Source organism: Schistocerca americana, chromosome 7 (genome assembly GCF_021461395.2).
Source record: "Schistocerca americana isolate TAMUIC-IGC-003095 chromosome 7, iqSchAmer2.1, whole genome shotgun sequence".
Taxonomy (NCBI): domain Eukaryota; kingdom Metazoa; phylum Arthropoda; class Insecta; order Orthoptera; family Acrididae; genus Schistocerca; species Schistocerca americana.
In genome coordinates this window covers 511,962,706-511,985,991 of record NC_060125.1, presented here as the reverse complement: position 1 = coordinate 511,985,991, position 23,286 = coordinate 511,962,706, and the positions used below count along the sequence as shown (strand labels likewise).

At 41.3% G+C, this 23,286-nt stretch overlaps 1 protein-coding gene across 1 annotated transcript in view; it reads right to left on the bottom strand.

The window, feature by feature from the left end:
- Positions 1 to 1,550: 1,550 nt before the first annotated feature.
- The window catches only part of LOC124621928 (transcription factor SOX-5-like), a 42,100-nt gene continuing 20,364 nt past the window's right edge, over positions 1,551 to 23,286 (bottom strand). Inside the window, exons 2-7 of the mRNA XM_047147434.1 lie at positions 14,340 to 14,492; positions 9,272 to 9,623; positions 7,975 to 8,151; positions 5,975 to 6,022; positions 5,718 to 5,870; positions 1,551 to 5,483 (exon numbers count right to left, since the gene is read on the bottom strand). Coding sequence (XP_047003390.1) covers positions 4,990 to 5,483; positions 5,718 to 5,870; positions 5,975 to 6,022; positions 7,975 to 8,151; positions 9,272 to 9,623; positions 14,340 to 14,429 — 1,314 coding nt within the window. The 5' untranslated portion in view covers positions 14,430 to 14,492 and the 3' untranslated portion in view covers positions 1,551 to 4,989. The remainder of the gene's footprint in view (positions 5,484 to 5,717; positions 5,871 to 5,974; positions 6,023 to 7,974; positions 8,152 to 9,271; positions 9,624 to 14,339; positions 14,493 to 23,286) is intronic.

The following is a 23,286-nucleotide window of genomic DNA, read 5'->3' as shown; positions in this document are numbered from 1 at the left end:
TTTTGCAGCTCACCTTATGAATCGCTGATGATGCTGTGTGCAGACACACCTGGGGTATTTATTTTCTGCAAGATGTGTTTACACTACATACAAATATAAATTACTAATAATACTAAGACAACAAACGCATATAAACAGAATCTAAGTAAATCTCTGTGCACTGTTCTACAGTGCTATAGGGAAATTGATTCTTAGTCATTCTGGATGGTAGCTGTAGCATTCTTTCAGGTAAGACAACTTCCCCAAAGATGAGTGCTGGTCACTTTTCAGTTTGCAGACAGACTGTACATTCCCCAGCATTTCCTGTCCAGTTGACTCATGTGAGTAGACAAAATAACTTCACTGAGCTCGTGTTTATTTAGTGGAGTTATTTTCAGTTTATTAAGTGCTTATTTATTTTCAGTTATTAAATGAGGTATTATGCAAAGTGGGAGCTGCCAACTGACTACTGTACTGGAGAACCTTCCCAAGTGTAGCATGCTGTTAATATGTATTTGACAACTTTGATTTCATTGGCTGCACTATCAATGGCTAGAACACTTTTTGCGGCTTGAGGGTATCAAATGCATCAACCTAGTCTCAGCTCTCACAACATCTGAAGAACAGTTTAAGCCTCTACTTAAACTGGCTCTCTCTGTAACAGAAGTAGGTCATGTAGATGTTATGGAACTTCAAACATTTCAACACAAGTCAAGCAGGACCTTACAGCTGATTACTGTTTTAGATTTAAACATGATCAGTCCTATTCCATCTGATATATTGATACCCACCTTGTGAGATATATTGTGGATGTATGATAAGTGGCTCCACTCAGTGGAGCCCACTCTACAAGTGCCAGAAATTCCTGAATTTAAGAATTATGCAGTATACCAGTATCACAATGATGAGACAAGTGCAGTAACTATGTGGTCATTCACTGATTTACAGCCAAGTGATTATAGCACAGTTATGTGGCCTTACAATATGCTATCAACTCTGCATAGGTCACTGACAACATCACACTTACAACTTAAGCACTCCTCAGCCTTTGATTATAGGAATGTGTTTTGCATAAAAGCTCATTACAGATTGCAGATAAGAATTCACTAACGAAATGAAATTAGCTTCTCTAGACAATGTGAGCTCAGTGAAGTTGTTTGTCCACTTTACAGAGGAACTGGATAGTTAATGCTGGGAAGGTATAGTCTGTCTCCAAACTGAAATGTAAACAGTACTCGTGGTGGATGAAGTCACATTTTCTGGAAGAATGCTACAACTTTACAGATCTTGAAAATTATTTTCTGTGATATTGCAGATTCCCTTATTCCTTCCATATCTGGTTTCCTCATTTTATGTTACTGTATTAGAATATGATTACAAAACATGAAAAAAATTATTTATTAGATACCAGAGTCTGATAATTAAACACCAGAAACATATATCCTCAGTCTCAATTCTTTTTAATCAAAAAAGAGCTCTGCAAGGAGAAAAGTGCTGGGAAAGGCAATCAGAAGTGAACTTGACTGCGGAGTGTTCCTAGAAATAATATTTTCAGTGAAACACAGTACTCATACTGTCCAAAAAATGTCCATTTATTTATACTAAGAACTGTACATGAAGACATGTAAACAACTAGTAGACCAGTTTTCTTGTATCAAACTGTATGGTCACAGAAGCAATACCAAATGTAGTAACCAGTTTGTAGCATTGTTATGTAGGTATTAGATAGGCAAGCTTCTGGGTAAGCCAAGTTGTTGATGTGGAAACTTCATGTTGATAAAATAAGTCAAGTAGTACACAAAGGAAGTTATTACTGTACATGAAACTGGCATATTTTATTCCATAAAACACCATATATAGTGATAATATATATATATTTGTAACATTACTTTCAATCACTTTTGATATTATATACTAATTTTATATCCCCTCTATTTATTTTGTTCGCTGAAGCACACACTCATTTTTCTTTGGAATTTGTACAATATTTTTCAAACTTTTACACATATATTTGGCACAAACTGTGAGCCACAATAAGCCAGCAAGTAACTGGCAATTTACATTAAGCATATTTTGGTAGTAATACTTCTCTGATCTAAATTTGTTACCAGAAATATTTTAATGTGATACATGACAAAGTATGAACAGTTACATGGACCGAACCATACAAACTGTCACTTTTTATCAATTCTGCATTTAAGCAGAAGAATTACTTATTTGTGAAAGATTTCCTACGCTAATGGAAAGCATAAATATATGCAGTGAATTTTCCCATCCATGCTGAAGCTTTGTTGTACTGATTTTACATTTACAATTTCTAGAGGAAGATAAGTGTACTTGACATAGTTTCATACTTAAAACTGCCAAAATAATTTACTTTAAAACAACACAACAGATGAAATCAGTCTGTACAGCATTACATTAATAACAGTATCAAACAGAAGAATACATCTCATTACTTTTACAGAAAAATGAAACTGGTTTCTATGGCACCTACTATAAGTTATCACATTTTATATTCTTGCATAATAACTGTACATGTAACAATACTTTATACCCCAAATTATTTTATCAAAATTGCTATGTTTTAAATCTGAAACATAAATGACAGTGTTAGCTCATAGCTTACCTTACAATATACATATAATAAAAAATTCACCATCCATTTTTACAATAAACTTCCATTTACAATATTTATTCTACAGTGATAAAGATTTGGAATTTCCATTAAACATGCACCCAAATAAATAACACACTTGAAATAATATTATTTTTATCAAGTACAATAGCACCATTCCTACCAACAATCAAGTTAAATTTCCTATACTTCGAATTCTAAAAATGCATCATCTCTCTACATTCCTCCATGACTTGTTACTTTACTCAGTCTGCAAATGTTCAATAACAACAATAAATTACAATAATTAACATTACTGGCCATTTCAACCCTTTCAAAGATAAATAAATATTGCAGGGTCTGTGGCTAGGTTTCAAGCATGCACTTTTTTCACATGGAAGCAGGATCCATAAGAATAATGAGCAAAATGTAAAAATTTGACAAATACTGTGTACACTGCAAAAAATTATCACCTTCTCTCATAAAAAAAGATCTGTATGGTTTGATGATATGACATGTTTGCTGCAATAAATACATTTGGAAAGTGTTTGTAAACAAGAATTAATAATTTTTAAATATGCCATGTGGAAAAGCATTCATTTTTTATTTTTTCAGCTTGAAAGCCAGTGTTTTTGCCTGTTGTTTAAAGTATGGACTAAAGAGTGGGATTGTCTATAGATACTACAAATATGCCACCAAATCTTGACAGAAACATGACTGCAAATGAGGTATGTTCTTCAAAATGTTCATTTTTGTTTGATGAAATTAACAAGTCAGACAATAGACATATTGGTGAACAAATATTGACAAAGATAATCTTTAAGTCATGAAAATGTACCTCTGTGCACAAATAAAATAATGTTTACGGTTATAGAGAGAGGCACAAGTTCAAAATATTTTATGACAGCCATGGCCAGTACTATAAATCTAATGAATGTAAGGTTTGTGGGGCAGAAAAGTTACTGTGGCATGGTGTGGCTTGTGGGTTGAGAGGTTTAAGATGAAAAAAGGGTTGTCTGTGCCGCTTGTTTTGGTCACAGAGAATTAACAAGACAGAACCTTACAAGCCAGACTGAATCATCTTAGTACATCTTTTCCATGCCTGATTGCAGAGCATGTGAACACATACTGAACCCTGCTATTGGGTTAACCACACAGATGTGTCAGTTCTTGGTGCTCTGCATTCCAGAAATCACAAAATTAATGATGATGTGGTCCCTGAATATAATGAATGGAAGTAAAAGCTCTACCATTCCCTTAAAAATTCCTTTAATCATATTTATTTTTAGACTAGTAACATGTAGCATCAATTGGAACATGAAAAGTTTGTATTGCAGTTTGCAGAACTTTTGTGTGGATGGTCTGTGTTATACAATTTCCTGCCATTCTGTACAACGTCTCAAGAAGAAGGGATCATGTTCTGTAATTAAAATGTTTACAGCAATGTATTTTACTTCTCCTCATGCTTTATATCTGGGAAATAGTATATTTACTTGCCTTGATTCACAAAGCTGTCTTTAATTTTTAGTTTTTTACCTCCTTTCTATCTAGAAAAACAAAACAAGCAATTTGTATTGAGTTGGAATTTTGATTGAGTGTTGAATTGGTTTGTGGACTTACGATAGAGACTGAATAAACATTTGATATTAGAGGTAAATACCTTGGAAAATGAGTCTGTAAGTTTTTGCTCAGTGAGAATTTAACAGATACAATTCTATATGAAGCATGAGTTAAATGTATATTTATTAAGCAGAACATGGCATAACATGTGAAATATCAGCATATTTGATTAACTGATTTGTCACTAATTGCTTTCTAACAGAGATGATGTGTTCTTATAAAATAAATTTCAGTTATGTCATTGGAAAAGGAACTACCACTTTATTTATTATGTAATATATTATTACCTGCTTGATTATCAAACCCAACCATGGCATAACATGGCACAATGAATTATCACAACCTCAGAAGCGAATAATCAAAATCCAAACAAAAACAAAACAAATTCTGTGTGATTCTTCGTTTCCAGTCACTGTCTCGCAGAACACCACAGATCACAACATTATCACTTGGTACATACAAGTAGGTTCAGATTTTCCATTAATTGTCTGACAGAGTTCACTAAAACATTTATATACGTGTATTTATGCATATGTTCATATATTTCACTTAACACTGTCTATGCACTGCATTCTTATTGCAGAATTAATGCAGTGTATCATATCAAAATACACCAACGTTTCTGATGGGCACAGCAAATTGACAAAATTTACGAATTAGTGCCACAACACTGTGTCCCATTCAAAACCACCGAGATCATTTCGATACCGTAGGTAGTTTGAGGAATAGTTTATATGCACTCTGTGAGGTGGGCTATAGAAGCCCGCCAGCCTTCAGTCCTCTTCATGATGCCTCGGACTGGTGTCATAAGTTGCAGCAGAGTTTGCATCTGGAGAAAATCCAAGTACATCAGGTGGAGACAGACTGTCTGGAGGATAATAAAATGGGTGGTGCTGGCTACTTGTGGTATCAGTGCTGGGACCTGCAGCACCATTGGGAATAGAACGTGGTGGAGTGCTTGACTGGCCACTTGATGTACTGGGTGGTGCTGTGCTGGGCTCATTAGGTCCTAAGAATGCACCAACATTGACTTCAGGACCGGCACCACCTTCACGACACCACAGCTGCCTCATTTCCTGTCTCCTTTGTCGCATCAATGATTTGTACTCAGAAATCCTCATTTTCTTTCCATCAACAATGCAGGTACGTTTAGGTCGTGGTCTATATCGGTAGTCAGGATGTTTCTCCATGTGCAGTTTTGATAAACGAGATTGTTCTTCATAGTAAGGTTGTTTCTCGGCGTTGGACATGGCTTTCCATCGTGCTCCTGAAAGACCACAATTCGTGAAATCTAATTGTATATTCATATGTACTAATGTTTTTTTTCATTCTTCATTCACAATCAATAAGTGAATCAGGAGGGGAGAGGAAATGATGAATGAAGCAGAGAAATAGGAAGAAGGAAATAGAAAAACAGGCGAAGCTAATATGAAGGTCCTTCAAAGAATGAAATAGAAGTTTTTGTTTTAGTTTTCATTTACCTGAAATTCATTTAACTTACCTAATATTTTGGAAATATTTGAATTATGCATGTCAGGACAGGCTTTCAGTATTTTTCTTCGTTCATCTTTAGCCCAGACCATGAATGCATTCATTGGACGCTTTATGTGTGGCTTTGCTTCATTGTCCCGCTTTTGCTGCCTTACAATCTTTGCTGTAAACAAGTGTTAAAAATGAGTCATATATTTCAATAATATAAGCATTTAAAATATTGTCTGCTGAAAAAGTGAAGCAGTCAGTTCATCTATTTGTACATACCTTTCTCTCCACTGTCATCTAATCTGTAGCCACCCTCTGCTCCCCACACTGAAAGCAAAGAATAAAAACAACAAATTAGGTTAAGCAAATTCATTGCAAGTAAGACAGCATTGACATTGCATTATTAGACATTGTAACAATCAGTTTATTAAGGAGCAATGTTATTCAGTCAGCAAGGACAAGCAGTTTTGAATCTGAATTTTGATTACAAATTACTATTACCAAACACCAGAAAGTGCATACAATTATAAATAATTAATTGAGAAGTCATGTCTTAACAAGAAGAAAGTGGAAGAGAGAGGAATACATGAAAATGAGTAATGTTTACTGATTATGGGAAAACAACATTCTTTTTGTATCTGTACCATCCAAGGCTACAATTTGTTAATAACCTTTCCAACCAGTGGAATTATTTTTGTGACAGTTGCCTGAAAATAATGGTCATTTAATTGAAGATATCCTTCAGCACAATTTCTGAACTGTACATATCTTTTCCTTTTTCTGTCATACATTAGTACTGTTTCATAGTTCTATTAAGTAGAGTGAGCTTACAGTTCTGACAGATTGTGGAATCTAGTTGCACATTTGTTGTGGAAACATAGAAACCTATTACTTAATATTTTAGTCTATTTTAGTAGAAAATTATTGTCAAAATTATTAATTATGATTGTTTTTGCCCATTTGTTTTTTTCTTAGAATCCTATAATAGTTTGTAGAATTACATTTGAGAATTTGTTCCATAAGGTATTTGCAGTGTCTGATAAATGTGGTTAAGCCTGCTATAAGTCATGTCCCATAATGTCAGCATCAATCTAAATTCAAAATCCGTTTCTGTTACCATACTTTAGAGCTATATTTAGACCTCTGTATTTTACAAACTTTTAAACAACAGTGAATGACACTGCCCAATCCACACTGCTGATATCATCCTCTGTTTTTTTTTCCTTCCACTATGTTGACATCTGTTAGTGTTCTTGAAATTTTTTGTTCTATGCTTGTGCACAACACATGCTCCATCTTTTCTTTTCATACACTTGAAATCTGTACTCTGTATTTAGTGTACACACTGACCTGACCCCAAATTCTAGCTCTCAAAATTGCTTACATCAGTAATTTTATGATTAGTCTCTTTGCAATTATCAGCTAAATTTTTTCTGTGTATACTTTTTTATGCTTAAGAACACAAGTTTATTTCAGCAGATTTTCATTAGTGTTCTTTATTTTGTTTTATTCCTCCCCCTCCCTCCCCACAGGCTACTGTAGTTTTCACATTTTCTGTTGTTAACCTCCACAGCTGAATAAAGTAACTTGCTTAGTTAGAACATAAACCTATATTAATGGCTTTGCTAGTTACTGCTTCCCCTACCAAACATTACAAGTGTTCTTCATGGTTTTGATCAAATCTTTTGATATGTGTATACAGAGTGGTCTGAAATAGTCAGAAAATCTTGTAATGTTGCTGCAGGGTAGATTGTGCTGAAAAATAATTATTTAGAAAAAAATTGATACAGTGCACGTTTTTTGAGTTAATTTGGTTTGAATTTAGCCAATCAGGTCATGGGCACGCAGCTTCAAGCAGCCCACCAGATACAATTAGTGTCAGTTGTTGTCATAGTGTAGATAGAGCACAAGACTTCTCAGCCATTTTCTTGAGTTTGATCCTTCCTACCACCCCATGTCCAGTTTTTGCATCACCCCCTTGTTTGGTTTTAGAAAACCAATTGAAGAACATATTTGGTGACACTGTCTCTGACGGACTGCATGAATTTACACGTGCAATGGCCTGATTGGCTAATTTCACTGCTAATTAGCTCAGAAACACACAAATTGTCAATTTTTTTTTGACAGTTATTTCTCAGTACAACATACCCTGCAACACCCTTAAAAGCTTTCCAGACTGTTTCTGATTGTACTGTGTCTATTTGAGAGATAACAGAGTACTGAAGTTGTAATAGGAGTCAGTATTGAACTTGAGTATTTTAGCAATAAAGAAGACTTACTTAGTTGCGTAGCTACAAAATCAGCATCTTCCTTGCTGCCACTGAGAGAAGACTCTGACTTTGTAGAGGTGAGGTGAGATCCTGTGGCCAGACCATACATATGCAGTGGGAAGGGTGAGTGCTTTTCAGGTGAGATCATCCCATCCTTGCTTTGACTTGAAGGAAGACCCAGCTTACCTGTTGAACGACAAAAGCATTTAGTTTCCTGTAGATCTTGAAACAAAAATTCATAGGATGCCTTTTATAACAAGCTATTTCTGCGTGGATGATAATTTTGCTGACAATCCAGATGCACTATGCTTAATTCAATTATATTATAAAATGTAACACTACATTTAAGAGACAAAGATATTTAGTTTTTTATGGATGCTGTACTTTTTCAGCTGGCCAGAGGTAACTGACTACATAGTTAACATTATCTTCTTTTTCCAAATGTAAAGTTTTTGCTGTATACAAGGGTAGTGAATTTAAACTTGGTTTATGGCAGACATTTTTAATATGAGTGACGTCCTATGATTTAAGATAGGCTGGTCCAACAGTACTCCATGGGGCAAGGGCATCATTTAGAGAGCCTATATTATAGTCTCTCTATTGGCCCTGCCCGTCCCTCAGTGTGCTCGTATGCAGAAGCGGGTAGTGTAGGTCACATGCCAGATGGGCAGACTGCACGCGTTCTGCATACTCGTGAGCTGCTTGGCCATCCCTGTCTGCAGGCACTTGGCCAGTGGAGTAGTATGTACCCTGCTGTCCGACTGTTAGACTGCCCGCATGTCAGCAGTTTGCCCATGCCTGCCCATCTGCGCCCTTTCTCACTCGACTGCCCCCAGGAGCACATGATTATGGGACAGCGTACTTGAAGGTATTAGCTTTTATTCACATTTGAAATTAGTGTCTGTGTTTCAGATCAGTATTGTTCTGCAGTTTCAAAGTGATTTTCTTGTAATAGTGTCATTCTTCTACTCCCAAGCACTTTCATCACAGCTTCAGATGGCCATTTCAATAGCTACCCCTTTTCAAAATACTGCTCTCTTGACCCATTTGTCCGCAGCTCATGGTCGTGCGGTAGCGTTCTCGCTTCCCACGCTCGGGTTCCCGGGTTCGATTCCCAGCGGGGTCAGGGATTTTCTCTGCCTCGTGATGACTGGGTGTTGTGTGCTGTCCTTAGGTTAGTTAGGTTTAAGTAGTTCTAAGTTCTAGGGGACTGATGACCATAGATGTTAAGTCCCATAGTGCTCAGAGCCATTTGAACCATTTGACCCATTTGCCAGTAGGAGGTAGGAGTGGTATCGTTACTCACCGGAGGCTGGGGGCAGTGGCCCGAGCGGGGGCGGGAGGCCTGCGTACGGCAGGAAGGCGCGTGGCACGATCAGCGATGGCGGCAGCAGCTTGGGGGTGGTGGCGGCCACTGGCTGTTGGTCCGAGGCGCCCGCCCCGGCACCCATCGAGAGGCCACCGCCGCCTCCGCCTCCACCGCCGCCGCCCTTGGGCTTGCTAAGGTTGAGAGGTGCGTCCGGGTCTGCGGGGGCCGGCGGCGGGGGCGGCGACGGTGGGGCCGGCGGCGGCGCCAGGTGGGGCGGAGGCGGTGGGGGTGGAGACTTCTCAGGCGCTGGCGTGTGCATCCAGCTCGGCACGTGGTGGGCGCCCATCATCTGTTACGCAAAAAGAAGCGCGGTTTAGTCATGCTATATGCATCACTGCTAGTTATCTGCATGTTCCGTGCATTATAATTATTGTAGTCCTTCGCTGCGATAGGAAATGAGGCAGTTTTACAATTACATTGGGTCCTACATCATTTCGGCAGAAAGAATGGCCATATGCAGACCATTTACATGATTTCTTAAGGTCTTGTTGTACTTAACCATGTTTAATCTCTCACTCTTTCTGTCTGTCTTGAAACACACACAATATATACAGGGTGTTTATAAATGAAAATGGGGTTTTAACGCTTTATAATATTCATTATATTAAACTTATAGCTATAAATGATATGTCAACCAAAATAGCAACTCAAACACTTTTACCAAGAACCTTATAAATGTTCAATGTGTGCACCATTTGTCACACGGCACACATCAAGTCTATAGCCGCGTTCTTCCCAAACGTTGATAAGTGTGTCTTCAGTGATTATAGCAACCGCTGCTTCAATCCGGTTTCTTAATTCAGGGAGGTCTGCTGGTAGCGAAGGCATGTACACTCGATCCTTGATGAGACCCCAAAGGAAAAAATCGCATGGCGTTAGGTCGGGTGAACGTGGAGGCCATGCAAAGCAAGCCCTGTCATTGGGCCCCTTGCGGCCTAACCAGAACTTGGGTACAGTGAAGTTCAACCAATCGCGTACTTCGCTCTGCCAGTGAGGTTGCGCACCATCTTGCTGGAAAATGAAGTTCTCGGGCTCATCTTCTTCCAACTGAGGGGAGAGCCATTGCTCTAGTGTATCAAGGTAAGAAGTGCCAGTTACAGTAAGTTCATTAAAAAAGAAAGGCCCTTAAGCTTTACGACGGGATACGGCACAAAAAACAGTCACCTTAGGGGATCTCGTTGCTTTTGTACCACCTCGTGAGGATTTTCTGAGCCCCAGATGCGCACATTGTGAGTGTTAACATATCCACTAAAGTGAAAGGTCGATTCATCACTGAAGACAACATGATCCAGAAAATCTTCATCGTCATGAAACAACATTTCGTTTGCGAAGTTGACACGTAATCCATGGTCTGCCGGCTTTAGAGCCTGTAATAACTGTAGACGGTAAGGACGTATTTGTACGGGTTTTCTTAAAACTTTCCAAACAGTCGACACGGGAACTTGTAATTCACGACTAGCCTTCTGGACTGATTTCTTTGGACTACGAGTGAACGACTCTCTCACTCGCTCAACAGTCTCTTCACTAACTCTTGGTCGTCGTGTACTCTTCCCTTTACAAAGGCAGCCGGTATCTTCAAATTGATGATTCCATCTACAGATGTTATTATCACTTGGAAGATCGCAACCGAACTTCAGCCGGAACGCACGTTGCACAGTAACTGCAGACTGAGTTGCTCTTTCATTTGAAATATCATTTATAACTGTAAGTTTAATGTAATAAATATTATAAAGCGTTAAAATCCCGATTTTCATTTATAAACACCCTGTATATTGTATGTGTGTTTAAGATACATACATATAAGACACGTAAGACACACACACACACACACACACACACACACACACACACACACACATTCTGTGCAGTAGAAATAATTGTCAATCATACGATTTCAGTTTATATGCAGTAGGAGTAGTTGTCAAGCAGACGTGATTTCAGTTTGTGTGCTAATTTTATCATCCGTTAGAGTCATTCCATGTCAAATCAACACAGATGCCAACCGGCCAGCTTAGATTTTCGTCAAATTTGATGTGTTCATTGCATATGAGCAGAGAAAAAAATGCCAAATAATAGCATTGCAGCTGAAGTACAACCAAAGTAATGGCCGCCCGAACTAATGTGCAGAAGATTTGACGAACACTGCAGGCAACAGAGGCTGTAACTTCCGTTTTAACTGAGATAGAAATGTAAAGCAGGTAATTTTGGGAAAGGTTGGGAACAAGCTTTCAAATGATATGCAGCATGGCCAATTCAAAACAAACTAGATTTTTTTTACTGTGTTGTAACATGTAACCTGAAAAAGCAAATATATTTCTTTTTCAGAAAATTGAAGGCGACTTGTCCTGAAATCTTCAGGCCAACGGTCAAGGTCACTGACCGTAATTGCGTACATTGATTGAACATGGCCACGTTGCAAGTCATTTGAAAGCTTATTCCCAGCCATTTCCATAATTACGAGTCTTACAGTTCTACCTCTATTAGAACAGAACTTACAGCCGTTTTTGTCTGCAGTGTTTGTCGAATTTTCCGCTCTTATTCAGAACTTTTTGCGGCCATACTTTTGTCGTACTTTGGCCACAATTCTGAAATTTGGCAGTTTTCTTTCTCTCAACATGTGTAATGAATTCGCTAAATTTGACAAAAATTCGAAATAGTCAGTTTGTAAAGCATTATTATTATTATTATTATTATTATTATTATTATTATTAATATTATTATTATAAGGCCTATTATTTTTTTGTATTTATCTGACATGGAATCACCCATTAAATTCTTAATGATTTTTATGGCCAAATATCTCACTCCACTCTGTGCAACACTAAGACTGAGTGATTGATAATTTAATCACGTCTCCATCTTACGTTATATTTATAAATGTTAATGTTGTTTGCAAACGGTGACTGATTGTTGACGGAATATTTCATAAGGGAGTAAATGTACTGTGAGGTCGTTATCAGTATGTCCAAGTGTTTAAAGAGCTGTCTGTAAGAGGTCATGCGCATAGACGAGAGCGAATAACCTCACGCCGTCCATTAATATATCCTTGTTAATGGTGGTAATGGAACGTGATAAATAAGAGAAAGCCAAGGTCCAAATTTACGTAGGTGGTGAGCTACTTGAGGAAGCGGATTCATGTACTTTAGGAGTTAAGAACAGTAGGGATGGACGGAAATAGAATATCTCAAGCACACATTGCCTTCAACAGGAAGAAGAAGAACTTATATTAAAAATTTGGCAGCCTTGAAATCAGGAAAAGAATTCTAAAGGCTATGTTTGATGTGTGGCAAGTTATAGCTGCAAAATCTAGACAATGGAGACTGAAAGAAAGAAGAAATTAAATTCTTGAGGACTGTGGTGTTGTAGATGCGTAGTGAACATAAAGTGAACTAAAGTGGTTACAAACGAAGAGGCCCTTAAAAAAGTGGCTGAGAATGGAAGCCTTTGGAAGTCAGTTGTCAAGAGAAGAGTCGACTTATTGGCCATCTAATGAGACATGAGGGACTCTGAACACAATGAGAGATATATATGTTAATAGAAAGAGACTTGATGGAAGACCACGACTATGATACACAGACCAAATTATGAAAGATGAGGAATGTAAGACCGATGGAGAAATGAAGAGGAAATCGAAAAAATGTGAAGAGTGGAGATCGGCTGCCATGCAGTCTTCGGACTGATCTCTACAGAATAAGAAGAAGAAGAAGAAGAAATGCTGGTTGAGTTCTCCAACTATGTGTCAAAATATTTGAAGAAATATAGCATACAACCTTCTTTATAAGTTAAATCTTTATTTCTACCAAGACAGATTTCGGGCTTTTACCCTTCTTCAAGCGTCGTGGTACATTTATATCTTCATAAATACAACGTTTTTGTGATTACATTTCTCTACCAAGTTTCCCAAGTTGCACATTTAGTTAGGTGCAAATGTTTGTAGCGGTTCGGTTCCATCTGTTTTTTTTTTTTTTTATTCCCCTTGAAATATTAATTCCAAATGTAATATAGGATAATGAATTACAAACTTTTGCATAGTGATGGGAGTAGGGCGCCAAGTGGAAAGAAAATCTTTGTCTTAATCCGTGGTTCGTACGTTGTGCGGTGCTGTCGTAATTTTTTTATTGACAGTCGTAGCCAGTCGGGTGATAGTATATGGCAGCCAATGAGAATCGGTTACTCTAATGATTTCAATTCCCGGAAAATACGAAGTGATTATTTTTGTTTTCTATTTGTACAGTGCGAGAGTAGCTGTTATTGGTCTTTAATGTAAACATCAAGCACGATTGTAGTAACAGATTGATCTGTAGCGAACCCCAGATCTAGGTTAGATTGGAATGTGGTAAATTGGTTGTGAGTTGGCACAGCCAATGAATGTGAACACCGATAAGGAATTAACGGTAACAGACTGATACGTACGTTAGCCCAAGGCCTACGTTCGACGTTGCAGTCACCTACTTGTGTGTCTTACTTTGGAATTTGCCGCAATTTCAGAGGATGTGCTTAATTTCTACATCTACATAGATACTCTGCAAACACAGTTAAATACATGGCAGAGAATATTAGCTAACTTCATTTAGGAAGTATAGAAAATTACGAACTACCAACGTTATGGACTTCCCACATACGACTCACGATTCGCAGTGTTCACTTGCTTTTATTCATCATGCAAACCATCACCAACAGCAGCTTGCAACGTAAGAGCCGCGGACACCACAAGTGCACTTTTACCGAGTTTTGAAATGACACAGCAGATGTGACACAGATTTTTGCACTAGTTTTAAAACAATTAATTTTGTTCTTATCAAAAAACTGGAACATGCGATGTAATAGTCTTCCGTGGCAATCGGAAAGTATTTTCTTTTGCCAGCATGTGACACAGCGTGGCTGTCATGTTGTAGTTAGGCAAAAAACGAAGGAGGACTATCTGTGGCCGGCAATCCCAGAAGGCAGTGGCTTAACGTGGAGTTTAGAGAGAGATGCAGGCAGAGGCGGACGTGGAAGTACTGACCGATGCGGCGGCGACAGGCGGCTTGGGCTGCAGTCCGGAGGCGGCGCCGGCCAGCGAAACGCGCAGGTGCTCCAGGTAGGGCGGGAACATGAGCGACTGCGGGCCCTGCAGCGCGCCCAGGCCCTTCGACGCGTACTGCGATGAGATCTGGTTCTGTAAATAAAACGTCAGTATTCCGTAACAAACCACTCTCTCCAGTTACACTCAAAATAGAACTGTGGACATTTCATTCATTTGTTTATGCTGTCTCACAAAAGAAAAGAACATGAAGCATCCGGAAGGACAGGAGGAAACGAAATGAAAACTTCACGGGTTGAGAGGGCATGTGATGTTATTTCTGTGATACAAAATCGAGTCAAGTTTACAAAGAACTTGGCCGTATGAGCCCACTTATCAGTATGACTTTGCGCCACCTCTGGCTTGTATGCAAGCGCTGATTTGGTCGGGAAGGATCAGAAAGCCGTTGCATCCTCACTTAAGGCAGATGGCCCACAACTGTTGTAAGTGGTCCTTGGTATCCCGAGTACTTCCACTAGGACAAGAGTTCACGTCCGAGGTAATTCCACACATGTTACATCGGGAACAGATCTGAGGATCTTGCTGGCCACGATAGTACCTCAACATGATGCACACAGTTCATAGAGACACGAGCTATATGTGGACGAGCATTATTCTGTTGACACCATTATGATATACAACACATAAGGTCGAAGAATATCCGTGAGTACCGTTTTGCTGTCAGAGTTCCCTCGATCACTACCAAACGTGACCTGAAGTCATATCTGATGGCTCCCCTCACCATGACACCAGTACTAACACGCTGTACCTCTCCGAAATATTAAAAGAATACGACCTCTCCCAAGGTCGCCGCCATATTCACCGTCGATGGTCATCCGGAGTAGTCCTGGACCACTATTTATAGCTGAACACAATATGACGACATTTATCAGCAGTCCATGCTTCCTGTCACGGCACTAGTCGAGCTGCGGCTGTTCATGTTGTGCTGTTGACGGCAGTCTACGCTTGTGATGGTAATTTCCGAGTCTGCCCACTGCTAATCTCCGACCAATGGTGCGGGATGACACAGAATGTTGTAGAGAGCCCATTACGTGTTCTCGGATAACATACGCAGATGTGAAGGCGTTACGATGTGCGTGGTGCACAGTACAGCGATCCTTCCTTGAGGTGGTCAGTCGTGGCTGACCGGAACCTTAACGACGAATATACCTGTCTTCACGTCCCTATACAACATCTGGCTACTGTCACATTCGAATGCTCCACAGATTTGGAAAGGTGCGATTCGACCAGCCGGCCAAATGGAGACACACAATGGGGGCCTCTGTGAGGTGCTGATAACGCTGCAACATACGAGTGCGCGGCATCTCCGTGTTCTTCACAGTGATCACGCAACACCTGACGCTTTTCACTCCCCTATATATTCTATCAAGCCTGGTAACAACGCTAAACGTGAAAGACACTAAATGCACTCTGGTGGTCGTACAACCTGTTATAGAGAATTGCAATTTTAATCATTTATATACCGGCCGATAGTATGTTCGTTAAACTGACCTCCGAACATGTATTCTGGTGCTCCCTTTTTTGTATGGCAGTGTATTTACTCATACAGGGCTCGTCTGATAATAATACTGGATCTGTCATCGTAATACAATGAAAATAAACAGATAAAATATATATAGGCACATAGAATATATATGGATGTTTCCCTGATGGACGGGGACCGTCGAGCATTGCGGAGGATGGTTGTAAAAAATAGTATGAAATGAGCAGGAGGAATTACTGGCGAGTTCCAAAGTGCTACCAGCAACCCAGCTAACACATTGTCTGGGCGTAGTGAGGTAAAAAGAACGGGGTAGAACAGCTCGTCATAAGCCGCATATTTCTCCAGTCAGTGCTATGCGACGCTGGAGGCGTTGTAACAAGCAAAGTCTCTGGGCAGGAGATGTCTGGAAATAAGAGATTTGGTGGGATGGATCACGCTACAATCTGTGGGATTCCGATGGCTGGGTTTGTGTTTGGCGAATGCCTAAAGAACATTGCCTGCAATTATGTGTAGTATTAACAGTGAATATGTAGGAGATTGTGTTACGGTATGGGGATGTGTTTCGCAGTTAGGACGTGGTCCCCTTATTGCGCTTAAGAAAACGTTAAATGCAGATGGATACGAACACATTTTACAGCATTGTATACTGCCTACAGTGGAGGAACAGTTTGGAGATGACGACTGGTCATATCAGCAAAAGAATGCACCGTGTCATAAAGCAGCTGATGTGAGGCAATGGGTTGCGGACAGTGATATTCCTGATATGGAGTGGCCTGCCCAGAATCCCGACCTGAACCCGGAACCTTTTTTGGACGAGGTACAATGTCGACTTCGCTCCAAACCCCGTCGTCGAACATCGCTACCTTCTCTTGTCTCGTCTCGTGGCGGAGAAGGAGCTACCATACATCCACAGACATTTAGACATCTCATTGAAGCGGAGCAGAGTTCAAGCCTTCATATTGGTGAAAGTTGGAAACACCCCATATTAAGTCCACTAACAGGTGTCCGGATACTTTGGATCGTATTGGGTATAGACCTGTTAATGAAATACTTCCTAATGTTTTCATCTGTTTCCAGAACGAATTTTTCACATTAAGTTAAAGCCCGAAGCGAGGTGTGCGCTTTTCTGAAACTTCCGGTCAATTTAATTCTGTCCACCAGACCGAGACTCGAAGCCAGAACCTTACCTTTCACGGGAAATGCTCTTATCTTCTGGGCTGTGCAGGCATGACTCACTACCCACCTTCGCAGCTTCATTTCTGACAATATCTCTCCCCTACTCTAAACTTCACAGAAGTGTTTCTGCGTACCTTGCGGGACTGACACTTCTAAAAGAAAGGAAAGTAAGAAGTGGGAGGGAAGTACTGACAGAATTACAGGCGTGAGACGGATTAATTCGTACCTGGATAGCTCTGTCGGTGAGAGGATTGTTCACGAAAGGCAATATTTCAGGATAAAGTCCAGGTCCGGCACATATTTTTGATCTGCTAGTAAGTTACTTAACCTATTTACGTTGATGGAACGTATTTGGCATTTGATATCAGGGATTTACGTTCTTGAGCGACACACAATTAACACTCGAATAGGACGTTTCCATATGAGGTAAGGCATTGGCTTAACATACAGGGTTATTACAAATGATTGAAGCGATTTCATAGCTCTACAATAACTTTATTATTTGAGATATTTTCACAATGCTTTGCACACACATACAAAAACTCAAAAAGTTTTTTTAGGCATTCACAAATGTTCGATATGTGCCCATTTAGTGTTTTGGCAGACATCAAGCCGGTAATCAAGTTCCTCCCACACTCGGCGCAGCATGTCCCCATCAATGAGTTCGAAAGCATCGTTGATGCGAGCTCGCAGTTCTGGCACGTTTCTTGGTAGAGGAGGTTTAAACACTGAATCTTTCACATAATCCCACAGAAAGAAATCGCATGGGGTTAAGTCGGCAGAGCATGGAGGCCATGACATGAATTGCTGATCATGATCTCCACCACGACCGATCCATCGGTTTTCCAATCTCCTGTTTAAGAAATGCCGAACATCATGATGGAAGTGCGGTGGAGCACCATCCTGTTGAAAGATGAAGTCAGCGCTGTCGGTCTCCAGTTGTGGCATGAGCCAATTTTACAGCATGTCCAGATACACGTGTCCTGTAACTTTTTTTTCGCAGAAGAAAAAGGGGCCGTAAACTTTAAACCGTGAGATTGCACAAAATACGTTAACTTTTGGTGAATTGCGAATTTGCTGCACGAATGCGTGAGGATTCTCTACCGCCCAAATTCGCACATTGTGTCTGTTCACTTCATCATTAAGAAAAAATGTTGCTTCATCACTGAAAACAAGTTTCGCACTGAATGCATCCTCTTCCATGAGCTGTTGCAACCGCGCCGAAAATTCGAAGCGTTTGACTTTGTCATCGGGTGTAAGGGCTTGTAGCAATTGTAAACGGTAAGGCTTCTGCTTTAGCCTTTTCCGTAACATTTTCCAAACTGTCGGCTGTGCTACCTTTAGCTCCCTGCTTGCTTTATTCGCCGACTTCCACGGGCTACGCGTGAAACTTGCCCACATGCGTTCAACCGTTTCTTCGCTAACTGCAGGCCGACCCGTTGATTTCCCCTTACAGAGGCATCCAGAAGCTTTAAACTGCGCATACCATCGCCGAATGGAGTTAGCAGTTGGTGGATCTTTGTTGAACTTCGTCCTGAAGTGTCGTTGCACTGTTATGACTGACTGATGTGAGTGCATTTCAAGCACGACATATGCTTTCTCGGCTCCTGTCGCCATTTTGTCTCACTGCGCTCTCGAGCGCTCTGGCGGCAGAAACCTGAATTGCGGCTTCAGCCGAACAAAATTTTATGAGTTTTTCTACGTATCTGTAGTGTGTCGTGACTATATGTCAATGAATGGAGCTACAGTGAATTTATGAAATCGCTTCAATCGTTTGTAATAGCCCTGTACACGCTAGCAACATTTAAGACATATCGCAGGACAAATGTGTTAATGTACAGATTCGCTCTGTGATTGGAGATATAGCCACTTGAACGCGCACATGTTGCGGACTGCCTAGTAAACGACAGAAAACGCAAGAGAAGGCGCCGTGATAGGCTGAAGGCGTTTGGCAGTTACCGCAGGCGCAGGTTATGCGCTAAGTTTAGGCCGCAATAGTCACCTGCCAGTGCGCAGCTCGTGGTCTAGTGGTTAGCGTTGCTGCCTCTAGTCCGTGGGTTCGGTTCCTCGCCGTGTCGGCGCTTTCCTCTGCTCTGGGACTGAGTGCCTATGTCGTACTCATAATTTCATTTCATCATTGACGCGCAAGCCGCCGAAGTAGTGTCACGTAAAAACACTTGCACTAAACGGCCGAAATAATTTACTCGAGATCTCTCGGCCAGTAATGCTAGACGATCTTTTCGTTTACACCAGGCGATGTGAAAGTATAATCTTTTAATTTGTAATCAGCTGGAACTATTATGCGCGTACATATGCTATATCACTGAGACATTCTAAGCGTTTAAACTCTTGTGTAAGGCAGACTTTTTGAATAGGCGCGAAACGCATATAAAATTAAAATATCGACAACACTTAGTATGCTGAAGTTTTGCCAGTATTCGTCGCAATGAAGAAACGGAAATACAAGTACTATTTAATTTTTAGGAACTGAAATCGTTAAACCATTAAAGAATTTCATCTGAATAATGAATTAAAAAGTGTCCACCTTCTTGCAAAGTCACAATTTTTGTTTTGTTTAGTTAATCCCGAAACATTTTCCACGACTGTTGTGTTGAATCAACAGTACTCACACTAGTCGCATTGATATCCAGCTAAAATAACTATGCGCCACTATAACGGGCCGAATAATGGCGACCCCAACTTATTGGATAACCGCAGTAAGCAATGTAGCTGCTCCCTAATTGCTACGACAGAAATCACTCATTACAGAACTGAAAAAGATCGATAATAACCCTCTTCCGCAAATTCATCAACACATCCTCGACAGTGAGGGAACCAAACTGCGCTCTAGACATCAACCTCTAAAGTGCGCAACAGTTTTGGATGAAAGTGCATTCAGCCTAAGTGATCACTGGTAAGAGGAGTGGACCAAAGAGGCACGTCCTGCCTTGCATCATACGCGTTGCCTCACCACAATACCGTATGGATTCGACAAGCCTTGCAAAATCTGGGCTATCTAAATAGAATAGGCACAAGCTGTGGCAGATGTGCACACTCGCTGTGTTCATGGGGAAAAATAGCTTCCCCCAGATGCGAGTGTGGCCCTCCCAGACAAACCGGAAAACATGTAGTGGAAGATTGCCCACTGACAGCCTTCGCTAGCGACCGCTCCAAATTCTTGCACGCTACTGAAAAGGCGTAGAATAAATCAGCAACATGGACATTCGGCTGTGGTTGTATTCCTATTCACGAGGGTTGGAACTTTAATAGTGGCAACTATTTATTTACAACTCGTACAAAATAGATACGTGTTTCAAAGTTTTACTGACCTTCAAAGTAGTCATCAGCATTGTGTATAACCCGTTGTCAGCGATGTGGAACTCGTAGGATACTCTTAGCAGTGCCAGTTGTGTTGACAGCTCGAGCGGCGCGGTCTATTGCCCGACGAATTTTTAGCAGTTCTGAAGCGAATGCTGTGAAGTGTTTCCTTCAGCTTAGAAATCGAGTTGAACATACGAGGGCTTTAGTCAGGGGAGTGCAGTAGCTGGTATTGCACTTCAGCCCCATCAGTCAAACAAATCTGTAACAGCTTGCACTGTACGCGCTTGAGCATTGTCCTGCAAAATCATGGTCAGGTCCTGCAGAAAGTGTCATCACTTATGCCTCTAAGCTGGTCGTAGGTTGTGTTCCAAAAATGAACAGCATAGAGACATAAGTGATGACACTTTCTGCAGAACCTGACCATCATTTTGCAGGACAATGCTCAAGCACGTACAGTGCAAGTTGTTACTGATTTGTTTGACTGATTGGGCTGCTAAGTGCTACATCACCTACTGCACTCCCCTGACTTAAGCCCTCGTAAGTTCAACTCGATTTAGAAACTGAAGGAAACACTTGACGGCATTCGCTTCAGAACTGCTACAAATTCGTCGGGCAACAGACCGCGCCGCTCAACACAAATGGCACTGCTAAGAGTATCCTACGACTTCCACATCGCTGGCAACGGGTTATACACAATGCTGGTGACTATTCTGAAGGCCAGTAAAACTTTGAAACACGTATCTACACTCCTGGAAATGGAAAAAAGAACACATTGACACCGGTGTGTCAGGCCCACCATACTTGCTCCGGACACTGCGAGAGGGCTGTACAAGCAATGATCACACGCACGGCACAGCGGACACACCAGGAACCGCGGTGTTGGCCGTCGAATGGCGCTAGCTGCGCAGCATTTGTGCACCGCCGCCGTCAGTGTCAGCCAGTTTGCCGTGGCATACGGAGCTCCATCGCAGTCTTTAACACTGGTAGCATGCCGCGACAGCGTGGACGTGAACCGTATGTGCAGTTGACGGACTTTGAGCGAGGGCGTATAGTGGGCATGCGGGAGGCCGGGTGGACGTACCGCCGAATTGCTCAACACGTGGGGCGTGAGGTCTCCACAGCACATCGATGTTGTCGCCAGTGGTCGGCGGAAGGTGCACGTGCCCATCGACCTGGGACCGGACCGCAGCGACGCACGGATGCACGCCAAGGCCGTAGGATCCTACGCAGTGCCGTAGGGGACCGCACCGCCACTTCGCAGCAAATTAGGACACTGTTGCTCCTGGGGTATCGGCGAGGACCATTCGCAACCATCTCCATGAAGCTGGGCTACGGTCCCGCACACCGTTAGGCCGTCTTCCGCTCACGCCCCAACATCGTGCAGCCCGCCTCCAGTGGTGTCGCGACAGGCGTGAATGGAGGGACGAATGGAGACGTGTCGTCTTCAGCGATGAGAGTCGCTTCTGCCTTGGTGCCAATGATGGTCGTATGCGTGTTTGGCGCCGTGCAGGTGAGCGCCACAATCAGGGTTGCATACGACCGAGGCACACAGGGCCACCACCCGGCATCATGGTGTGGGGAGCGATCTCCTACACTGGCCGTACACCACTGGTGATCGTCGAGGGGACACTGAATAGTGCACGGTACATCCAAACCGTCATCGAACCCATCGTTCTACCATTCCTAGACCGGCAAGGGAACTTGCTGTTCCAACAGGATAATGCACGTCCGCATGTATCCCGTGCCACCCAACGTGCTCTAGAAGGTGTAAGTCAACTACCCTGGCCAGCAAGATCTCCGGATCTGTCCCCCATTGAGCATGTTTGGGACTGGATGAAGCGTCGTCTCACGCGGTCTGCACGTCCAGCACGAACGCTGGTCCAACTGAGGCGCCAGGTGGAAATGGCATGGCAAGCCGTTCCACAGGACTACATCCAGCATCTCTACGATCGTCTCCATGGGAAAATAGCAGCCTGCATTGCTGCGAAAGGTGGATATACACTGTACTAGTGCCGACATTGTGCATGCTCTGTTGCCTGTGTCTATGTGCCTGTGGTTCTGTCAGTGTGATCATGTGATGTATCTGACCCCAGGAATGTGTCAATAAAGTTTCCCCTTCCTGGGACAATGAATTCACGGTGTTCTTATTTCAATTTCCAGGAGTGTATTTTGTACGAGCTGTAAATAAATAGTTTCCGCTATTAAAGTTCCAACCCTCGTATTTTGTGGTTGTATGTATTTGTATACATATTTTTTTTTATTTCTATATGACCTGCATGTTTTTTATGCGTTCTTAATGTCTGTATTGTAGACTGCTTATGTGTAATTAATGCATGTGATGTAATATGCCATACACGAAATAAATATGTGTACCCTGTGGCTACCAACAGAAATCATCAAGTCTAAATTGATACAGCATTAGACTTGTGGCTGATTTACGTTGGCAGCCACAGGGCACAAATAATATGAAAAAAAAGAAATAATAAAAGAAAAATATAATGAAGAGGCCACAAGTGTGGTGACATATGTTTGGGGATTAAACAAAACAAAAAGAAAAATGTGCTCTTGCAAGGAAGCTGGCCCTCTTTAATTATTATTTTCTGCAAGCACGGGAATAGAACTTAAAATTACATCCGACACCCATCAAATTTTTAAAGGAACAAATAGCACAGCCTATTCGTTTATGGACGAAAACACTTTTTGCTCTTCTGGGTATCCTCACTCAAACTTGGTGATTTAGAAGCACCAGTAACTTAGCGCTAGCTTATTGACGAACCGAGAGTCAAAACAGCTGGTTGGCTACAACGCTAGCCGATGCGGAATACAATAGTTGCCACCGAACGATGTGGCACAGTGTTTAGCAGACTGGACTCGCATTTGGGAGTGCAG